The 16,265-nt window shown below is 45.7% G+C and overlaps 1 protein-coding gene across 1 annotated transcript; it reads right to left on the bottom strand.

Moving 5' to 3' along the window:
* Positions 1-1,232: 1,232 nt before the first annotated feature.
* On the bottom strand, positions 1,233-4,133 carry LOC123404731 (wall-associated receptor kinase 5-like). Its single transcript, XM_045098678.1, has 3 exons — positions 2,934-4,133; positions 2,673-2,843; positions 1,233-2,561 (listed from the first exon to the last, which is right to left on the bottom strand). Exons 1-3 carry the CDS (start codon positions 3,829-3,831, stop codon positions 1,366-1,368), a joined length of 2,265 nt encoding a protein of 754 aa, XP_044954613.1. The 5' UTR covers positions 3,832-4,133; the 3' UTR covers positions 1,233-1,365.
* Between the last annotated feature and the right edge of the window lie 12,132 nt (positions 4,134-16,265).

Below are 16,265 nucleotides of genomic sequence, written 5' to 3'. Positions count from 1 at the left end.
AATGAACATGTTAGAACTGAAAATGAAATCAAATCATACAAGTAGTGTACTTCAGAAGAACGAAATGGAAGTATTATCTAGGAGGGGTAAATTCATAAGTCATCGAAGTATTTCCACAAATCAATGTTTGACAGTACAAACACACATACATTAAGAACTTACGGTCGGCCGCGTGCGGGCCGCAGGATCCACTAACCCCCGCGTGTCCGTACCGTTGGATCCGCATGCAACATTTTTCCTCCTATGTAGCAAAATTTTGATGCGATGCAGCAATTTTTTCAGCGGTTGCAATAAAAGACAAAATTTGTAGCAAAAATAATATCTGCGTGATCGTAGCAAAAAAACGAAGCTGATGCTACGTGGTAGCAAAAGTCAAACGCTGGTTGTAGCAAATATTTACGTGACGTGTATGCAACTTTTTTAGTGAACGGTTGCAGCAAAACATGATGCCGATTGTAACAAAAAATAACACGGTTGTAGCAAAAGTAAAAAACATCGATTGTAACGAAAAATCCGACGAACTGAAGTTGCAACCAAACGTATACGCAGTTTTTTTTACTAGGACAAAAAATAGTAAAAAAATACTTGCAGCAAAAATAACGCTGTTTGCAATAAATTTGGACGAAAAATGTTGCATCCATTGACCAGCGAAACGCGCGGTTAAAAAAATATTGCAAGGGCCCACACGCACGAGGGGCGACCGAGGCGTCGGTTCAGCCGACGCGCGGGTGGGAAACGATTCCCGATGTAGATGCTAAACAGAGTACGTAGCAAAATGACATGTAGAAATAAGGTAAAATGGCCCGCTGAAGTATTTGTACACCCGGCCCATACTTATGTACCTTATTTATGTACCAAAATGGCCTTGTTACGAAAATTGGTTGAAAAGTCTATGGAATTTTTTAAATCATCTAAATATTACATGTACTCCGTCCGTTCCTAAATATAAGTATTTTAAACGATTTCACTAAGGGGCTATATACGAAGCAAAATGAATGAATCTACACTCTAAAGTATGTCCATATACATCCGTACGTAGTCTTTTAGTAGAATTTTTAAAAAGACTTATATTATGAAACGGAGGGAGTAGAAACAAGGTACCAAAGTTTGGGCCGGCGCCTATCATCTCCCTTTTATTTATGTAGCCTGACCAAACCCACCTCACCATGCGTGCTAAAGCGTGCCAATATTTTTAAATGGGGTAAAATATGTCAAAAACGTACAAATGGAAGTAAAAGGTGAAAAAATTGATTCATTTGTTTGTTTGCATCAATCCGGGGGTCTAACGTTCTAATTGTACAACAGGAGGATTATCACAAACAAAAACACAACACGAGTGTAGTACTACCTAAATTGCACAGGGCATCAACGCGGAGACTGAATTCCTACGTACGCCGTGTCAGTGAAACTGACATTTCTAGTGCTACTAAGCTCTATCCCAGAGTGGCCAGAGTACGTGGTCGGCGACGGTGATCCACGTAGCAATTCCACCAGCTCCGCCGAATCTGGCGGCCCCCATGGATCCTGGGCCAGCTTGCTCAACCTATGAAGCTCCTCTGCGACCTCCCGCATGGACGGCCTGTTCTCGCCGAGCATCTCCAAGCACCGCTTCGCCAGCTCCGCGGCCTGCTCGAGCACCTCGATGCTCTGCTCGCTCTTGATCTGGGGGTCTAGCATCTCCTCCAGCCTGTTGTCCCCGATGACCAGGAGGAACTGCGACGAGAGGTACTTCTCCTCCTCGAGCTCCTCCAGGTTGAGCGCCTTCCTGCAGGTGAGCAGCTCCAGCAGGACGACGCCGAAGCTGTACACGTCGCTCTTGTCGGTGAGCTTGCAGGTCCTCATGTACTCCGGGTCGAGGTACCCGCAGGTGCCCTGCACCAAGGTGACGAACTGCGCCTCGTCCGTGGGCGCCAGCGTGGACGCCCCGAAGTCGGAGACCTTGGCGGTGTAGTCCTCGTCGAGGAGTATGTTGGACGTCTTGACGTCGCCGTGGATGATGGGCGGCGAGGCCCAGGAGTGCAGGTAGGAGAGCGCCTCGGCGGTCTGGTGGGCGATGTTGAGCCGGGCGGTGAAGGGGATGCGCGGGCCGTCGCGGCGGCCGTGGATGAGCCTGTAGAGGGTGCCGTTGGGGATGTACTTGTAGACGAGCATGGGGACCTCCACCTCGAGGCAGCAGCCGTAGAGCTTGACGATGTAGCGGTGGTTGATCTGGGACACGATGAGCATCTCCTTGCCGAACTCCTTCTGCTGCCTCTCGCTGGCGAGCCGACACTTCTTGATGGCCACCAGCTCGTTGTCCTTGGTGGTTCCCTTGTACACGGTGCCGTTGGCCCCCTTGCCGATCACGTTGCGCTCGTCGAACCTGCCCGTCGCCTCCTCCAGCTCCTCCTGGGTGAAGAGCTTGAAGGACAGCCCCTGCCTCGACCTCATTTCGTCGAACAGCGTCAGGCCCCCGTGCTGCTCGAAGTACTCTCTCTTGATCTTGGCGAGCCTCCGTTTGGCGTAGATCATGTAGGCGCAGGAAGCTGTGGCTATCAGTACGATCACACCGACGCTGACTCCTGCGACAAACAGTACGAATGGTGCACATGTGAGTTAGACGATGGTACGCAAGTTGGAAACATCAATCCAACGAACCCCTGCCTGTCCTTCACTCGATCTCGATGTCTTACCAATGGCGATCTCCCACCCAATCTGAGACTTGTCTTGCTCGCATGTTCCGTTGTATGCGTTGCCTGATGTCTTTTCAGGGCAAACGCAGCTGTATCCTCCGATGGTATTCACGCAGGTATCCGGAACAGAGCAGGGGTACCGGGAAGTTTCGTCTTGGCACTCGTTGATATCTGCAAGGGCAAAACGGGCGGGCATGCATGAATGACCATGAACTCGCCGCAGTGGACACTGGACACAACCAACTAACAGAAGGGAAGTACCTTGACAGCCGTCGAGGAGGTATGGATTGCCGTCGTAGCCGGCGGAGCAGTTGCAGAGGTATCCCTTGCCACGACCGTACTTGGAGTCGACGCACTCACTGTTGCTGCTGACGCAGGCGTAGGCCGACGAGTTGCGCCTGGCCTCCTCGCACGTCCTGTTCCCGATGGCCCAGTCGAGCACGAGCGGCACCTGCCTGCCGTTGGCGGCCATGAACTCGTCGGTGGTTATGTAGGTGGTGCGGAAGTCGAAGGCGGCGGCCTCGAGCAGCACGGCGTAGCTGCAGGGGCTGAATCCCGCGGTGTCGGAGGTGTTGAACTTCTCCTCAAAGGAGATCTGGTAGCCGTTGAGTCCCGAGGGGATGGCCGTCTGGCAGCAGCCGACGCCGGCGCAGGAGCCGTTCTCCAGGCGGCTCACGCCGGGGCACATGGCCATGCAGCCCGTCATGTAGCGGTCGGCGGTGTCGTTGAGCGAGCGGATGTAGGCGAGCGAGTTGCAGCCGATGACGGTGAAGCGGTTGAGGGCGTCGTTGATGCGGAAGTTGGTGATGTCCATGTTGTACCACCAGTTGTTCTGGTCGTTCATGGCGCGCGTGGTGGCGTTGTAGCACCACGGGTTGATGAGGCTGTAGATGCGCAGCTGCCCGCGACGAACCGACATGTCCAGCACCTCGATCTGGTAGTTGTACAGCCGGCGCCGCCCGTCGCCGGTGCGGTTGCAGCTGAGCGAGAAGGTCCAGTCCCCCGTCTCGAGGTGGCACCCGCTGCCCACGCCGAACGGGTACGGGATGTCGATGTCGCCGCACCGCCGCAGGCACGTCTCCCTCGGCTGCATCGCCGTCGCCGCCACCGCCGGCCGCGCCCAACATGCCAAGGCGGCGATCAGTACCGCGAGGATCATCTTCTTCCTTGCGCATGCGCGGTAGGGGTGGTGTATCTGTGAATGGGATAGGGGGAGTGTTAATCTGTGTGATTACTGTGAAGAACTAATGGAGGTTTAATGAACCCCAATGGTGTGGTTTGACACGATCAAACGGCATAGTGGCATGTCCCACCTACACGCAGCCACGGCCCGACTTCATTGCACGACACTGTCAGGCGTTGCAGAAGTTTCCACGGGGGTGTGTGTTTAGTCCGATGTGGTGGTTGATGCACGTTGATCTTCAGGCCAAAGCAACATCCATGCATGAGTGGGTGTTTAAAGCATCAGACCCTTTAAATTCTTCTCAAACGTTTAGTAAGCCGCTCGGTCATTATCCGGTTAAATTTTTTTTAACTAAAATCGTGTAAAATCGTTCGGACTGAGTGGTACCTCATCTCCAGCCAAAATATAGGACGATTTTGAAAGAGTCCGGACACGCCCGCCTGGCCTAAACTGGCCCGCAATGTCCCCACATATACTTATCCTCATTCGTTGGTCGGACCAACCCCAAGTCACTTCATTCCACTCCCCTTCCCGCCACCTAAACTCACCTTCGGTGATCTCCGGTATGGCCTCACCGGATCCGACTCCGACCAGTCCAGATACATCAACTAGGGGGTAGTCCCTATGGAGTGGAGGAGGCAACGACGGTTCGCATTATACTCCGTCGCTCCCGCGAGGACAGCGCCCGACCGACGACAGGATCTGTCCGCCGCCACTCCATAGCATCCTCTCAAAGGACGCTCGGTTCTTCTCAGACGGGATCATCCATGTCCCGGCGGGCATATCCATCAACCTGACCCGCGAACTTTGAGTCCCGTCGGGAACGTGCAGCCCGCTGTGAGAAGGAGAGGATAAGGATCGCCCAAGCCTATGACGCAGAGGAAATGATGGAGGCGGCTGATGCGGCGGAGTGAGCGGCCGCACAGGAGGAAGTCATCCGCGTCCGCATTTTCAAGAAACAAGAGCTTAGTATAAATTTGTATTAGAGCTAGTATAAAGTTGAGACATTTATTTTGGAAGGAGGAAATACTATTTATTCAGTGCTATTATTATTGTATGTACTCGTTTATAACGGGACCGAACAGCCCGGCAGATTATCTGTAAGTGGGTGCAGACATGGACAAGAAAGCTACCTTGATCGCGAAGCACTTGGCCTGGAGCACGGGACAGATCCATCCGCGACAAGCTAGTCGGCGTCGAGGAATTATCCTGCAGGTCGGAGCCGTTTCGTTTCTGGATACCAAAACCGGCCACGCAATCGTATTACAGTATGCAGTTTTAATGCAGCAAGAATGTCAGCCTTTGCTAAGAACGCCGCAAAGTCCTCGTTAGCTACAAAAGTAGTGGGAAGAAAATAGATCCGCATGTTTAAATCAGTCTGAACCCAGTCATTGTGCCTTCCTTCTCGATTGACTCGGCACATCGCTCCACTAGAATAGTCGTTTTTTCCGTTGACAGACTCTAAATTTCTGGTCAGTTAGTCACACGGAGAGCGGCTTTACCAGGAGAGTTCTGAGCTGACTAGGTTCATTTGTCATTCGTCTACCGAGTACTCCTATTGTGGAGTAGTTAACTATTTCTTACCTAGAATCCTTTGAATCTTCTGCACACTGAAAACGCCACGATGGTGTGATTTTGTTGTTATGGACGCCGGGGAAGTTATGCTGTCGCAGGTTGGCTTTAACCAAAATGTCAAAAGTATCACGCACGCACGTCACCGTATGGGAGCTGCGACCCGGAGCCCCGACGAAACACACATGTCCGTCGTCCAATGGCCATCATAAAAAAAATGCTCTGCTCAACAATTGGGAGCAACGTATATATTGCTGTCGACCGAAGACGGGCTCGCGAGGCACACGTGCTTCGTCAGAGGCCGTGCCGTGTCGAGACTAAGGCTCCTCGTAGTGGAGAGTAACATAGTAGTATCATGCATGTGTTACTATTGTACTTCCTTCGTTTCTAAATATAAATCTTTTAATCAATTTCACTAGATGTCTACATACGAAGCAAAATGATTGAATGTATACTCTAAAGTATGTCTATATACATCCATATGTAGTCCACTAGTGAAATCTCTACAAAGACTTATATTTAGGAACGGAGGGAGTATAATACTACCTTCATAGTGCATAGTATCATAAACTAGTATCATAGGTGATCTCATTTATTAACATGCATGACACATACTCCTTCCGTTCCTAAATATAAGTCTTTCTAGAGATTCTACTAAGGACTACATACGAATGTATATAGACATACTTTATAATATAGATTCATTCATTTTGCTTCGTATGTAGTCACCTAATTAAATCTTTTAAAAGACTTATATTTAGGAACGGAGAGAGTAGTAGCATAGCATTTAACATGTTACGGTATCTATCTATGTTACTCTAATCATCTCTCTCTTCTTTAATTACTTGCCCCATCACCATGTTTGATAGTCCCAAGACTATGTTACTAGTTATGATACCTCCACTAATTGTCGGTATCTTGTGCGGTTGTGCCAGCAGATCATGCAAGCAAATAAATTAACTGTTTTGACTTTTTTTTTAAATTTAGCGGAGTAAATTGCAGAAAACCGAAGACGAGTTTTGCAGAAATCAATACAATTTTTTTCTTCAGAAAACACCACGTCTTGCGTAATCTTTTTGCAGAAAACACTCATCGACGGATCGGGGTCAGTTAAACCTGTTTATGACACGGGGGCCGTTTTCTCTACGTGGCACTATCGGCCGTCCTGACAGCCGTTAGACGGCGCCGTCTGCCTCCATCTCCCATCTGTTTTTCTGCCCCCTCGTTTGCCCGCTTTTCCCCTTCTTCCCCCTCTCCTGACCGCTCTTTCCCGTAGATGGATACTCCGACGAAAGCAGATGGTGTTGGCGGCGACGGGCCTCCCGACAATGGCGTAGGCGACGCGGATCCTGACCCACACGGCGAGCTTTAAGGGATCTCGAACCCTAGGAAGGCGACGCCCAATGCGGAGGTGCAGGATTCGATGGAATACACGACGGCTGGATCCTTCACCGCGGCGTTGAAGGCCAATCCAAATGGAAGCCAGCACATCGCCTCATCTGAGTGAGATCCCCTTCCCCTTCTCCATTACATTCTCTTACATCAAGGTTAGGGTTAGGATAATTATTGCATATTGTTGGGCCTATAGTGAAATTAGGTGCAGCTTGTGTATTATTTAGTTGAAATAAGCTAGGCTTATTTAGTTGGAACTAGGAGTTGTTTGTTGCTCTAGTTTGTTCATGTTCTACTTTTTCATAACTGTTATACTTGAACACTATGTTTCTTTTTTAATTTATAGTCTAGATGATGAGGTTTGTGAACTGAGGATGCATTTTCATGACAGAGACAATCTTGAGAGAACTATGATGTTGTCAAACATCACATTTTACAATCTAGTAGCAATGATAGAGACTGAAGGATATGGTTTGAGGGATTACATGTACTATGTGAAGGATCCTCGCCTAGGGATAGAATGAATGCAAGAAATAGAGGATGATGACATGTTGGAGAAAATTATAGACCAAATAGTCATGCAGAAGCAGAAGATCTTCAATGTGATAGTTGTTAGCCACTTCCCCCAACCTACAGATATAAATAGCAGCGGTAGTGTTGTTGAGCAGCAGATCCCTCTGTAGGAAATTGGAGAGCCCCAACTGTATCAGGTAGATGAAGTAGGAGTTTTGTTCAATGCACATCCTGTAGATCTAGAAAATTCAGATGCAGCAGCAGAAGAGCAGGCACTGCCATTACAGTGTCAAACACAACACAACACATGACAAGCAATTCACATAAAAGGAAATCTACAATTATGGACAATGAAGAGGACAATGATGATGACAATTTGTTAGAATATGGGGACATCCTTGCTAGGATTGAGGAAATGAAAAAAACAGAGGGATGATCCATTACTGCATTATGAAGGGGGGCAGAGATGTTGATGAGATGTGGGATACATATGAGGAGGTGGAACTGTATCAACCATCAGGTGAAGAAGATGATGATGATGATCAAGAGGTGGAGGAATTGGAGGAAGAGGAGAAAGAGAGTGGGCAACATATTCAGAAGAAGAATAAGGCCAAGAGAGACAAAAAAGGGCCAACAAGTAGATGACATGGAATTATAGATCAGATGTTTGAGGAGGACTCGATACCATCAGATGATGAGGACAAAAACCCAGCGGACCTAGGTTTGGAAGATGATGATGGTGCTGATGCAATGGTATATGTGTTGCCCAATGGTAGGAAGAGCAGAGCAAAGAAGATGAAACCAAGGTTATGGTATGATGAGGACAGAGCTGATCCACAAGACCAATGTGTGAAGCATCTTTGCTTCATTGATGCGTACCAGTTCAGAACTGCACTCCAAACCGTGCACATATCACATAACAGGAACTTTGAGTACCATAGAAACTGCAATGACAAGGTTCTAGCACAGTGCATAGATGAGGAATGCCCTTTTTATATAGCAGCTTCCCAGATTGCGAATGAGAAGACGATTACCATTAGGAAGCAGTATTTGGTGCACACATGCCCTACCGTGTCAGAGAGCACCAAAGTCACTGCCAAGTGGGTTGCAAAACATAGTGTGGAGGGAGTGATGAATGACCCATGCACAACAATAACAACAATAATTAACACTACAAAGAGCAAGTATGGAGTGGATATATCAACCCACATGGCCTACATGGCTAGGAAGGCATAAAAGAATGTTGTTTTAGGAGATCAAATGGCCCAATACACCAAGATTACAAATTATTTACACGCTGTTGTACACACTAATCCAGGTTCTAGATATATTCTCAAACACATATATTAGAGTAGTAGCCATTGGTTTCGCCATGTATACACAATGATCAAGCAAACTCTAAATATCACATTAAGCAACTCTAAATACCATAACATTCAACATAACTTCAAATCCACACATACTCATAGTACTACATTATACATTACAAATCCATACTTGAGAGAATTAAAACTACTAACATTACAGCAAGATAACCCACAAGTATAGGGGATCGCAACAATTTTCGAGGGTAGAGTATTCAACCCAAATTTATTGATTCGACACAAGGGGAAGCCAAAGAATATTCTCAAGTATTAGCAGTTGAGTTGTCAATTCAACCACACCTAAAAGATTTAGTATCTACATCAAAGTATCAGTAGCAAAGTAGTGTGATAGCAACAGTAGCAACAGAAACCAGTAGCAGCAAAGTGACAACAGTAGTAACAGAGTAACAGTAGCAGCAGTGACAGCAGTAGCAACAGAGTAACGTAGCAAGGACCAGTAGGAAAAGACTCGTAGGAATTGGATCGGTGATGGATGATTATGCCGGATGTTATTAATCATGCAATAGTTATAACACGAAGAGATATGTAACTAGCTCCAGTTATCAATGTAATGTAGGCATGTATTCCGTATGTAGTCATACGTGCTTAGGGAAAAGAACTTGCATGACATCTATTGTCCATCCCTCCTGTGGCACCGGGGTCCTAATGGAAACTACGGGATATTAAGGTTCTCCTTTTAATAAAGAACCGAACCAATGCATTAACACTTAGTGAATACATGAACTCCTCATACTATGGTCATCTCCGGGAGTGGTTTCGACTATTGTCACTCCGGGGTTGCCGGGTCATAACACATAGTAGGTGACTACAACTTGCAAGATAGGATCAAGAACACACATATATTGGCGTCAACATAATAGGTTCAGATCTGAAATCATGGCACTCGGGCCCTAGTGACAAGCATTAAGCATGGCAAAGTAGTAGCAACATCAATCTCACAACATAGTGGATACTAGGGATCAATCCCCGTCAAAACTAACTCGATTACATGATAGATCTCATCCAACCCATCACCGTCCAGCAAGCCTACAATGAGATTACTCACGAACGGTGAAGAGCATCATGGAATTGGCGGTGAAGGAAGGTTGGTGATGACGATGGCGACGACTTCCCTCTCCGGAGCCCAGAACGGACTCTAGATCTGCCCTCCAGAGAAAGAACAGGAGGTGGCGGCGCCTCCGTATCGTAAAACGCGATGAACTCTTCTCCTTGATATTTTTCCGGACGAAAGGGACTAAATAGAGGTGAGATTGGAGGCGGTGGAGCTTCGTGGGCCCCACAAGCCTGCCAGGCGTGGCCAGGGGGGCGTGCCTGGTGAGCTTGTGGGCTCTCAGCTCCACCCCTCCGGTTGATTCTTGCGCCAGTATTTTTTATATATTCCACAAAAAATCCCCGTAAATTTCCAGGTCATTCCGAGAACTTTTATTTGTGCGCAAAAACAACACCATGGCAATTCTGCTGAAAACACCGTTAGTCCGGGTTAGTTCCATTCAAATCATGCAAATTAGAGTCCAAAACAAGGGCAAAAGAGTTTGGAAAAGTAGATACGACGGAGACGTATCAACTCCCCCAAGCTTAAAACCTTGCTTGTCCTGAAGCAATTCAGTTGACTAACTGAAAGAGACAAAAGAAAAACTTTTACGAACTCTGTTTGATCTTGTTGTTGCAACTATGTCTAACTCATATCCAGAATTTCAGCAAGATCACAAGCTAACCACATAAGAAAATGACATCTAGGTCTCACGGTAAACTCATATCAATGGCATAATCAACTAGCGAGCAATAATAATGAGTTTCAAACGACAACACTTCAATCAAAACAATCATGAAGCAGTACGAACAGATGGTATCTCGCTAGCTCTTTCTGAGACCGCAAAACATAAATGCAGAGCACCTTCAAAGACCAAGGGCTGACTAAACATTGTAATTCATGGCAAAGAAGATCTAGTCACAGTCATACTCAACATCAGTCAAAAGCAAAGCATAAAAATAACAGAGGTGCTCTCTAATTGGTGCTTTTACAAGAAGAGGATGACTCAACAGGAACATAAATAGATAGGCCCTTCGCAGATGGAAGCATTGATTTGCAGAGGTGCCAGAGCTCAAGCTTTGAAAACAGAGATAAATATTTTGGATGGCATGCTTTCGTTGTCAACGCAATGACCAAGAGTTCTCACCATCTTCAACGCTACACATGCTATAGGCGGTTCCCAAACAGAAAAGTAAAGTTTTGACTCCCCCACCACCGATCAATCACACTCCACGACTAGCCGAATATTCGGGTGCCGTCCATACCAACATCAATCCAGGGGGAGTTTTGTTTGCAATTATCTTTTCGATTTGAGCATGGAACTGGTCATTCCAATTACCGGCCCCTTTCTCGTGAATGATAGTGAATAAACACATATCGAGGATAACACGCCTAGCATGGAAGATACTGATCGCCCCTTGTCACCACATGAGCAGTTCGGGCATGCAAAACAGATTATTTCTTGAAGGTTTAGAGAGTGGCACATGCAAATTTACTTGGAACGGCAGGTAGATACCGCATATAGGTAGGTATGATGGACTCATATGGAACAACTTTGGGTTTATGGAAGTGGATGCACAAGAAGTATTCCCGCTTAGTACAAGTGAAGGCTAGCAAAATACTGGGAAGCGACCAACTAGAGAGCGACAACAATCATCAAAATGCATTGAGATTAACCAACATTGAGTGCAAGCATGAGTAGGACATAAATCACCATGAACATGAATATCACAGAGGCTATGTTGATTTTGTTTCAACTACATGCGTAAACATGCGCCAAGTCAAGCCACTTGAATCATTCAAAGGAGGATACCATCCTATCATACTACATCATAGTCATCTCAAGATTCATGTTGGCATCCAAGACAAACCATTATAAGCTCCTAGATAATTAAGCATGGCATCAGAAACTATGATCTCTAAGTTGTCATCGCAAACATGTTTCTCTCACAACAAAGCTAAATCAGGAACGATGAGCTAGTCATATTTACAAAAACAAAATAGATCGAGTTCATACCAGCTTTTTCTGGCTCAGTCACTTCATCATATATCATCATTATTGCCTTTCACTTGCTCGACCGAACGATGTGAACAATAATAAGAGTGCTCGTGCATTGGACTAAGCTGGAATCTGCAGGCAAACACAAAGGAGAAGACAAAGTAATATGGCTCTTTAACAGGTAACCAGGGCGTGCGAGATCCACTAAACATTGTAACCATGGTCTTCTACCTTGACCCAAAGAAAAAGAAAAATATTTACACGGGAAAGCTCCCAACAAGCAAAAGAAGAACGAGAAATCTTTTTCGGTTTTCTCAAACTAGACAAACACACGAAAAGAAATCGAGAAAAAGAAATAAACTAGCATGGATGATACAGTGGCAAAGTGTGAACACCGACTAACAAAGTGAAAGTGTAAGCATGAATATAAAGTCGGTGAGAAACACGTACTCCCCCAAGCTTGGGATTTTGGCCTAAGTTGGTCTACTCCCAAGGAGAGAAATAACTGGCTTCGGGGTACTCTGGAGTGTACTAAGGGTGCCACTGCTGTGTGAGCTCCTCTAGCTCCCACTGATAAACTGGCGTCTGGTACTCGACTGGTGGCTCGGGCACGGGCACCTGTGGTTGGGCTATTCCCCAATATGCGTAGATGTCCGAGGGCATAATAATGTACCTGCCTATATGAAGATTGAACAAAGGAGCAGGCAAAGTAATAGTCTCACGAGTACCCTCACTAAATACCAGGTTATAAATCATCCTTCTATTTATATCTCTATCAAGAAAGTCATGACGAACCATGCAATCATAATCTAGAGATCTCTCAGGAAGAAGAATCTCTTCTTCCTCGTCCAGTCTAATGGGTATCTCAAAATGTCTAGCAAGACGAGTAGCATAGATACCTCCATAGACAACGCCTTTAGAACGATTCGTGTTCAACCGTTGAGCTACTATAGCGCCTAAGCTATAATTTTTATCATTATAAAGGGCTTCGCGCAAAACCGCAAGATCTGGTGAGCTAAGGGCCCCAGCTTTCCCACGGCCAATCAAACATTTTCCCACAAATAGTGAGAAGTACCGAAGCACGGGAAAATGTATGCTAGCAGCTCTAGCGCAAGACACTCCTCTCTCTCCTCTCCTACATCAATAGTATCTATGAAAGCCTCCAAGTCCCGTGGACGAGGTTCATGAATATCCCCAACATGCGGTAATTTGCAAACATTGCAAAAATCTTGAAGTGACATGCGCTGGGGGATATCATATAATTTGAACTCAACCATAGGAGGATTCTTCCTGGGATAGAAGTTAAAGCTTTGCACGAAAATATTAGTGAGGAGGAGGTATTGCGGACACTTATCTTCAACGAAGGCGGTAAGGCCTGCGTTCTCCACCAAGTAGTAAAAGTCCTCATAAAGTCCGGCGGCGCGTAAAAACACATCGCTTGGCCACTCGCACGCTCAAACTTCTGCAACTCGGGTACCGAGTACTTGGGTTTCTTCTTCTCACTTTCATCATCATTGGGGTCACGGCTTGAAGAGCCTCTTAAGAACCTCCTCATCTTTTCCTTTTTCTAACTCTGAAAATTTCTGAAATTTTTAGTGACTCTAAGGAAAAGTGAACAAGGCTCAACGAAACTCATAGCAACTACTCCAACAAGTGCCTAGAGGCCATATCACGCATCAAAACTACTTGGGACCAGCTAAAATTAGCATGCAAAGCTCAAGAACAGGGTCACCAAGGTAGAAAAAATACGCGACGTATAAGGAACTAGAGCAAAAACTATTTGGACCAACGGAGGAGTCACATACCAAGGAGCAATTTCCCAAAAACAGTTTGGTGAATGCTGTAGTGCACAAGGAGATCGAAAATCGCAGCAAGAAGAGCAAGCACACGGGTTTGAGCTGCGAAACGATTTTTTTCTAGAGGTAGGAGAAGCAGATGGGAGCTAGAATGAGTGGAGGGGGTGCACGTGGGCCCCACAAGCCTAGTAGGCGCGGCCAGGGGGTGCCCGCACCTCCAGGGCTTGTGGCCCACTGGTGCAGCCCCCTGACTAGCTCTGTGTCCCAGTATTTTTCAAAAATTCCAGAAAAAATCATACTTGATTTTCAGGACATTCGGATAACTTTTATTTTCGGGGTACTTTTCTTCGGGACCAAAAACAGAAAACAGGGACAACTAAACTAAATCTATCATTTTTCTTCTAAGCAACCAAAGGTGAAAGCTTGGAACAGAGGTTTGTGACTCCTCGATTCATCCATCCCATGGTCATTGAAAGAAATCCGTCAATGAGGTTGATCAAGTCTCCTTGACAAACTTTTTCGAATCGCAAAAGGAAACGGAGAATTTTCGAATTGTCACTAGGTTACCTCAATGGGGATGTGGATATCCCCAACAAGCAAATCATACTTCATCTTAACAGTAGGTATCGGGCATTCAAAGCTCCCAATAAGAATCGATGAAGTTTTTCGATAGCATTGATGCAATGTACTCGATATTGTTTCTTCGGAAAGTGCACCGTATGCTCATTACCATTGACATGGAAAGTGACATTGCCTTTGTTGCAATCAATAATAGCCCCTGCAGTGTTTAAAAAGGGTCTTCCGAGGATGATCGCCTTGGCATCGTCCTCGGGAATATCCATAATAACAAAGTCTGTTAAGATAGTGACGTTCGCAACCACAACAGGCACATCCTCGTAAATGCCGATAGGGAAAGCAGTTGATTTGTCGGCTATTTGCAGAGAGATTTCAGTGGGTGTCAACTTATCCAGTTCAAGCCTACTATAAAGAGAGAGAGGCATAACACTGACACCGTCTCCAAGGTCGCATAAAGCAGTTCTAACGTAGTTGCCTTTAATGGAGCAAGGTATAGTGGGCACTCCGGGATCACCTAGTTTCTTAGGAGTTCCACCCTTGAAGGTATAATTAGCGAGCATGGTGGAAATCTCAACCTCAGGTATCCTCCTCTTATTAGTCACAATATCTTTCATGTATTTAGCATACGAAGACATTCTGAGCATATCTGTCAAACACATTTGCAGAAAGACATGTCTAATCATTTCAACAAATCACTCAAAATCCTCATCATCCTTTTTCTTGGATGGTTTGGGAGGAAAGGGCATGGGTTTATGAACCCATGGTTCCCTTTCTTTACCATGCTTCCTAGCAGCGAAGTCGTTCTTATCGTATCTCTTATTCCTAGGCTGTGGGTTATCAAGATCAACAGGTTCAATCTCCACATCCCTATCATTGCTAGGTTGAGCATCATCATGAACATCACTATTGATATTATCGTTAGGCTCATGTTCATCACCAGATTGTGTTTCGACATCAGAGAGAAAGACATCGTTTGGACTCTCAGGTCTAACAGCAACAGGGTTGCTAGCATGCAAATTCCTATCATCTTTCTTCTTCTTTCTAGGATGACTAGGTGCATCAGTGCTAACTCCTTGAGAATCTTGTTCAATTCTCTTAGGATGACCCTCAGGATACAAAGGTTCATGGGTCATTCTACCGCCTCTAGTGATGACTCTGACAGAATTGTCATTCAACTCATTGAGCAAGTCATTTTGAGCTTTAAGTACTTGTTCTACTTGAGTGGTGACCATAGAGGCATGTTTACTCAACAACTTAAGATCATTGACATTTCTATCCACACAAGCACTTAAATAACTAAGCATACGAGCATTCTGTTCCAATTGTCTGCTAACATAATCATTGAAACTTTGTTGTTTGGCAACAAAGTTATCAAATTCATCCAGGCATAAGCTAGCAGGTTTATCAAAAGGAATATCACTCTCATTGAATCTACGAAGAGAATTTACTTCTACTACCTGTATCGGGTTAACCAGACCATAGATCTCTTCGATAGGTGGTAGATTTTTGACATCTTCAGATTTAATGCCTTTCTCTTTCATAGATTTCTTAGCTTCTTGCATATCTTCAGGACTGAGGAATAGAATACCTCTTTTCTTGGGAGTTGGTTTCGGAGGTGGTTCGGGAATAGTCCAAGCATTCTCATTGCACAAGATATTATTCAATAGGATCTCAGCTTGTTCTACGGTTCGTTCCGTAAAAACATAACTGGCACAACTATCTAGGTGGTCTCTAGAAGCATCGGTTAGTCCATTATAGAAGGTATCAAGTATTTTATTCTTCTCAAGAGGGTGATCAGGCAAATCATTCAGTAGCTGGACGAGCCTCCCCCAAGCTTGTGGGAGACTCTCTTCTTCAACTTGCACAAAGTTGTATATTTCCTGCAAGGCAGCTTGCTTCTTATGGGCAGGGAAATATTTCTCAGAGAAGTAGTAGATCATATCCTGGGGGCTACGCACACAACCAGGAGAAAGAGAAGTGAACCAAGTCTTAGCATCATCCTTTAGCGAGAAAGGAAACAACTTGAGGATATAGTAGTGGCGGATCTTCTCCTCACTAGTGAATAGGGTGGCTATATCGTGCAGTTTGGTAAGATGTGCTACAACCGTTTCAGACTCGTAACCGTGAAAAGGATCAGATTCGACCAG

The sequence above is a fragment of the Hordeum vulgare genome, chromosome 6H (assembly GCF_904849725.1).
Source record: "Hordeum vulgare subsp. vulgare chromosome 6H, MorexV3_pseudomolecules_assembly, whole genome shotgun sequence".
Lineage (NCBI taxonomy): Eukaryota > Viridiplantae > Streptophyta > Magnoliopsida > Poales > Poaceae > Hordeum > Hordeum vulgare.
Note: the sequence above shows the minus strand (reverse complement) of the source record. Positions and strands in the feature narration are given on the sequence as shown.

Bases quoted from the DNA above. Each gene is read 5' to 3' on its own strand.
- LOC123404731 (XM_045098678.1), bottom strand. From the start codon at position 3,831: ATGATCCTCGCGGTACTGATCGCCGCCTTGGCATGTTGGGCGCGGCCG. The intron at 2,844-2,933 runs GTACTTCCCTTC...TTGCCCTTGCAG, and splicing joins CCTCCTCGACGGCTGTCAAG to ATATCAACGAGTGCCAAGAC. The intron at 2,562-2,672 runs GTAAGACATCGA...TGTTTGTCGCAG, and splicing joins TGGGTGGGAGATCGCCATTG to GAGTCAGCGTCGGTGTGATC.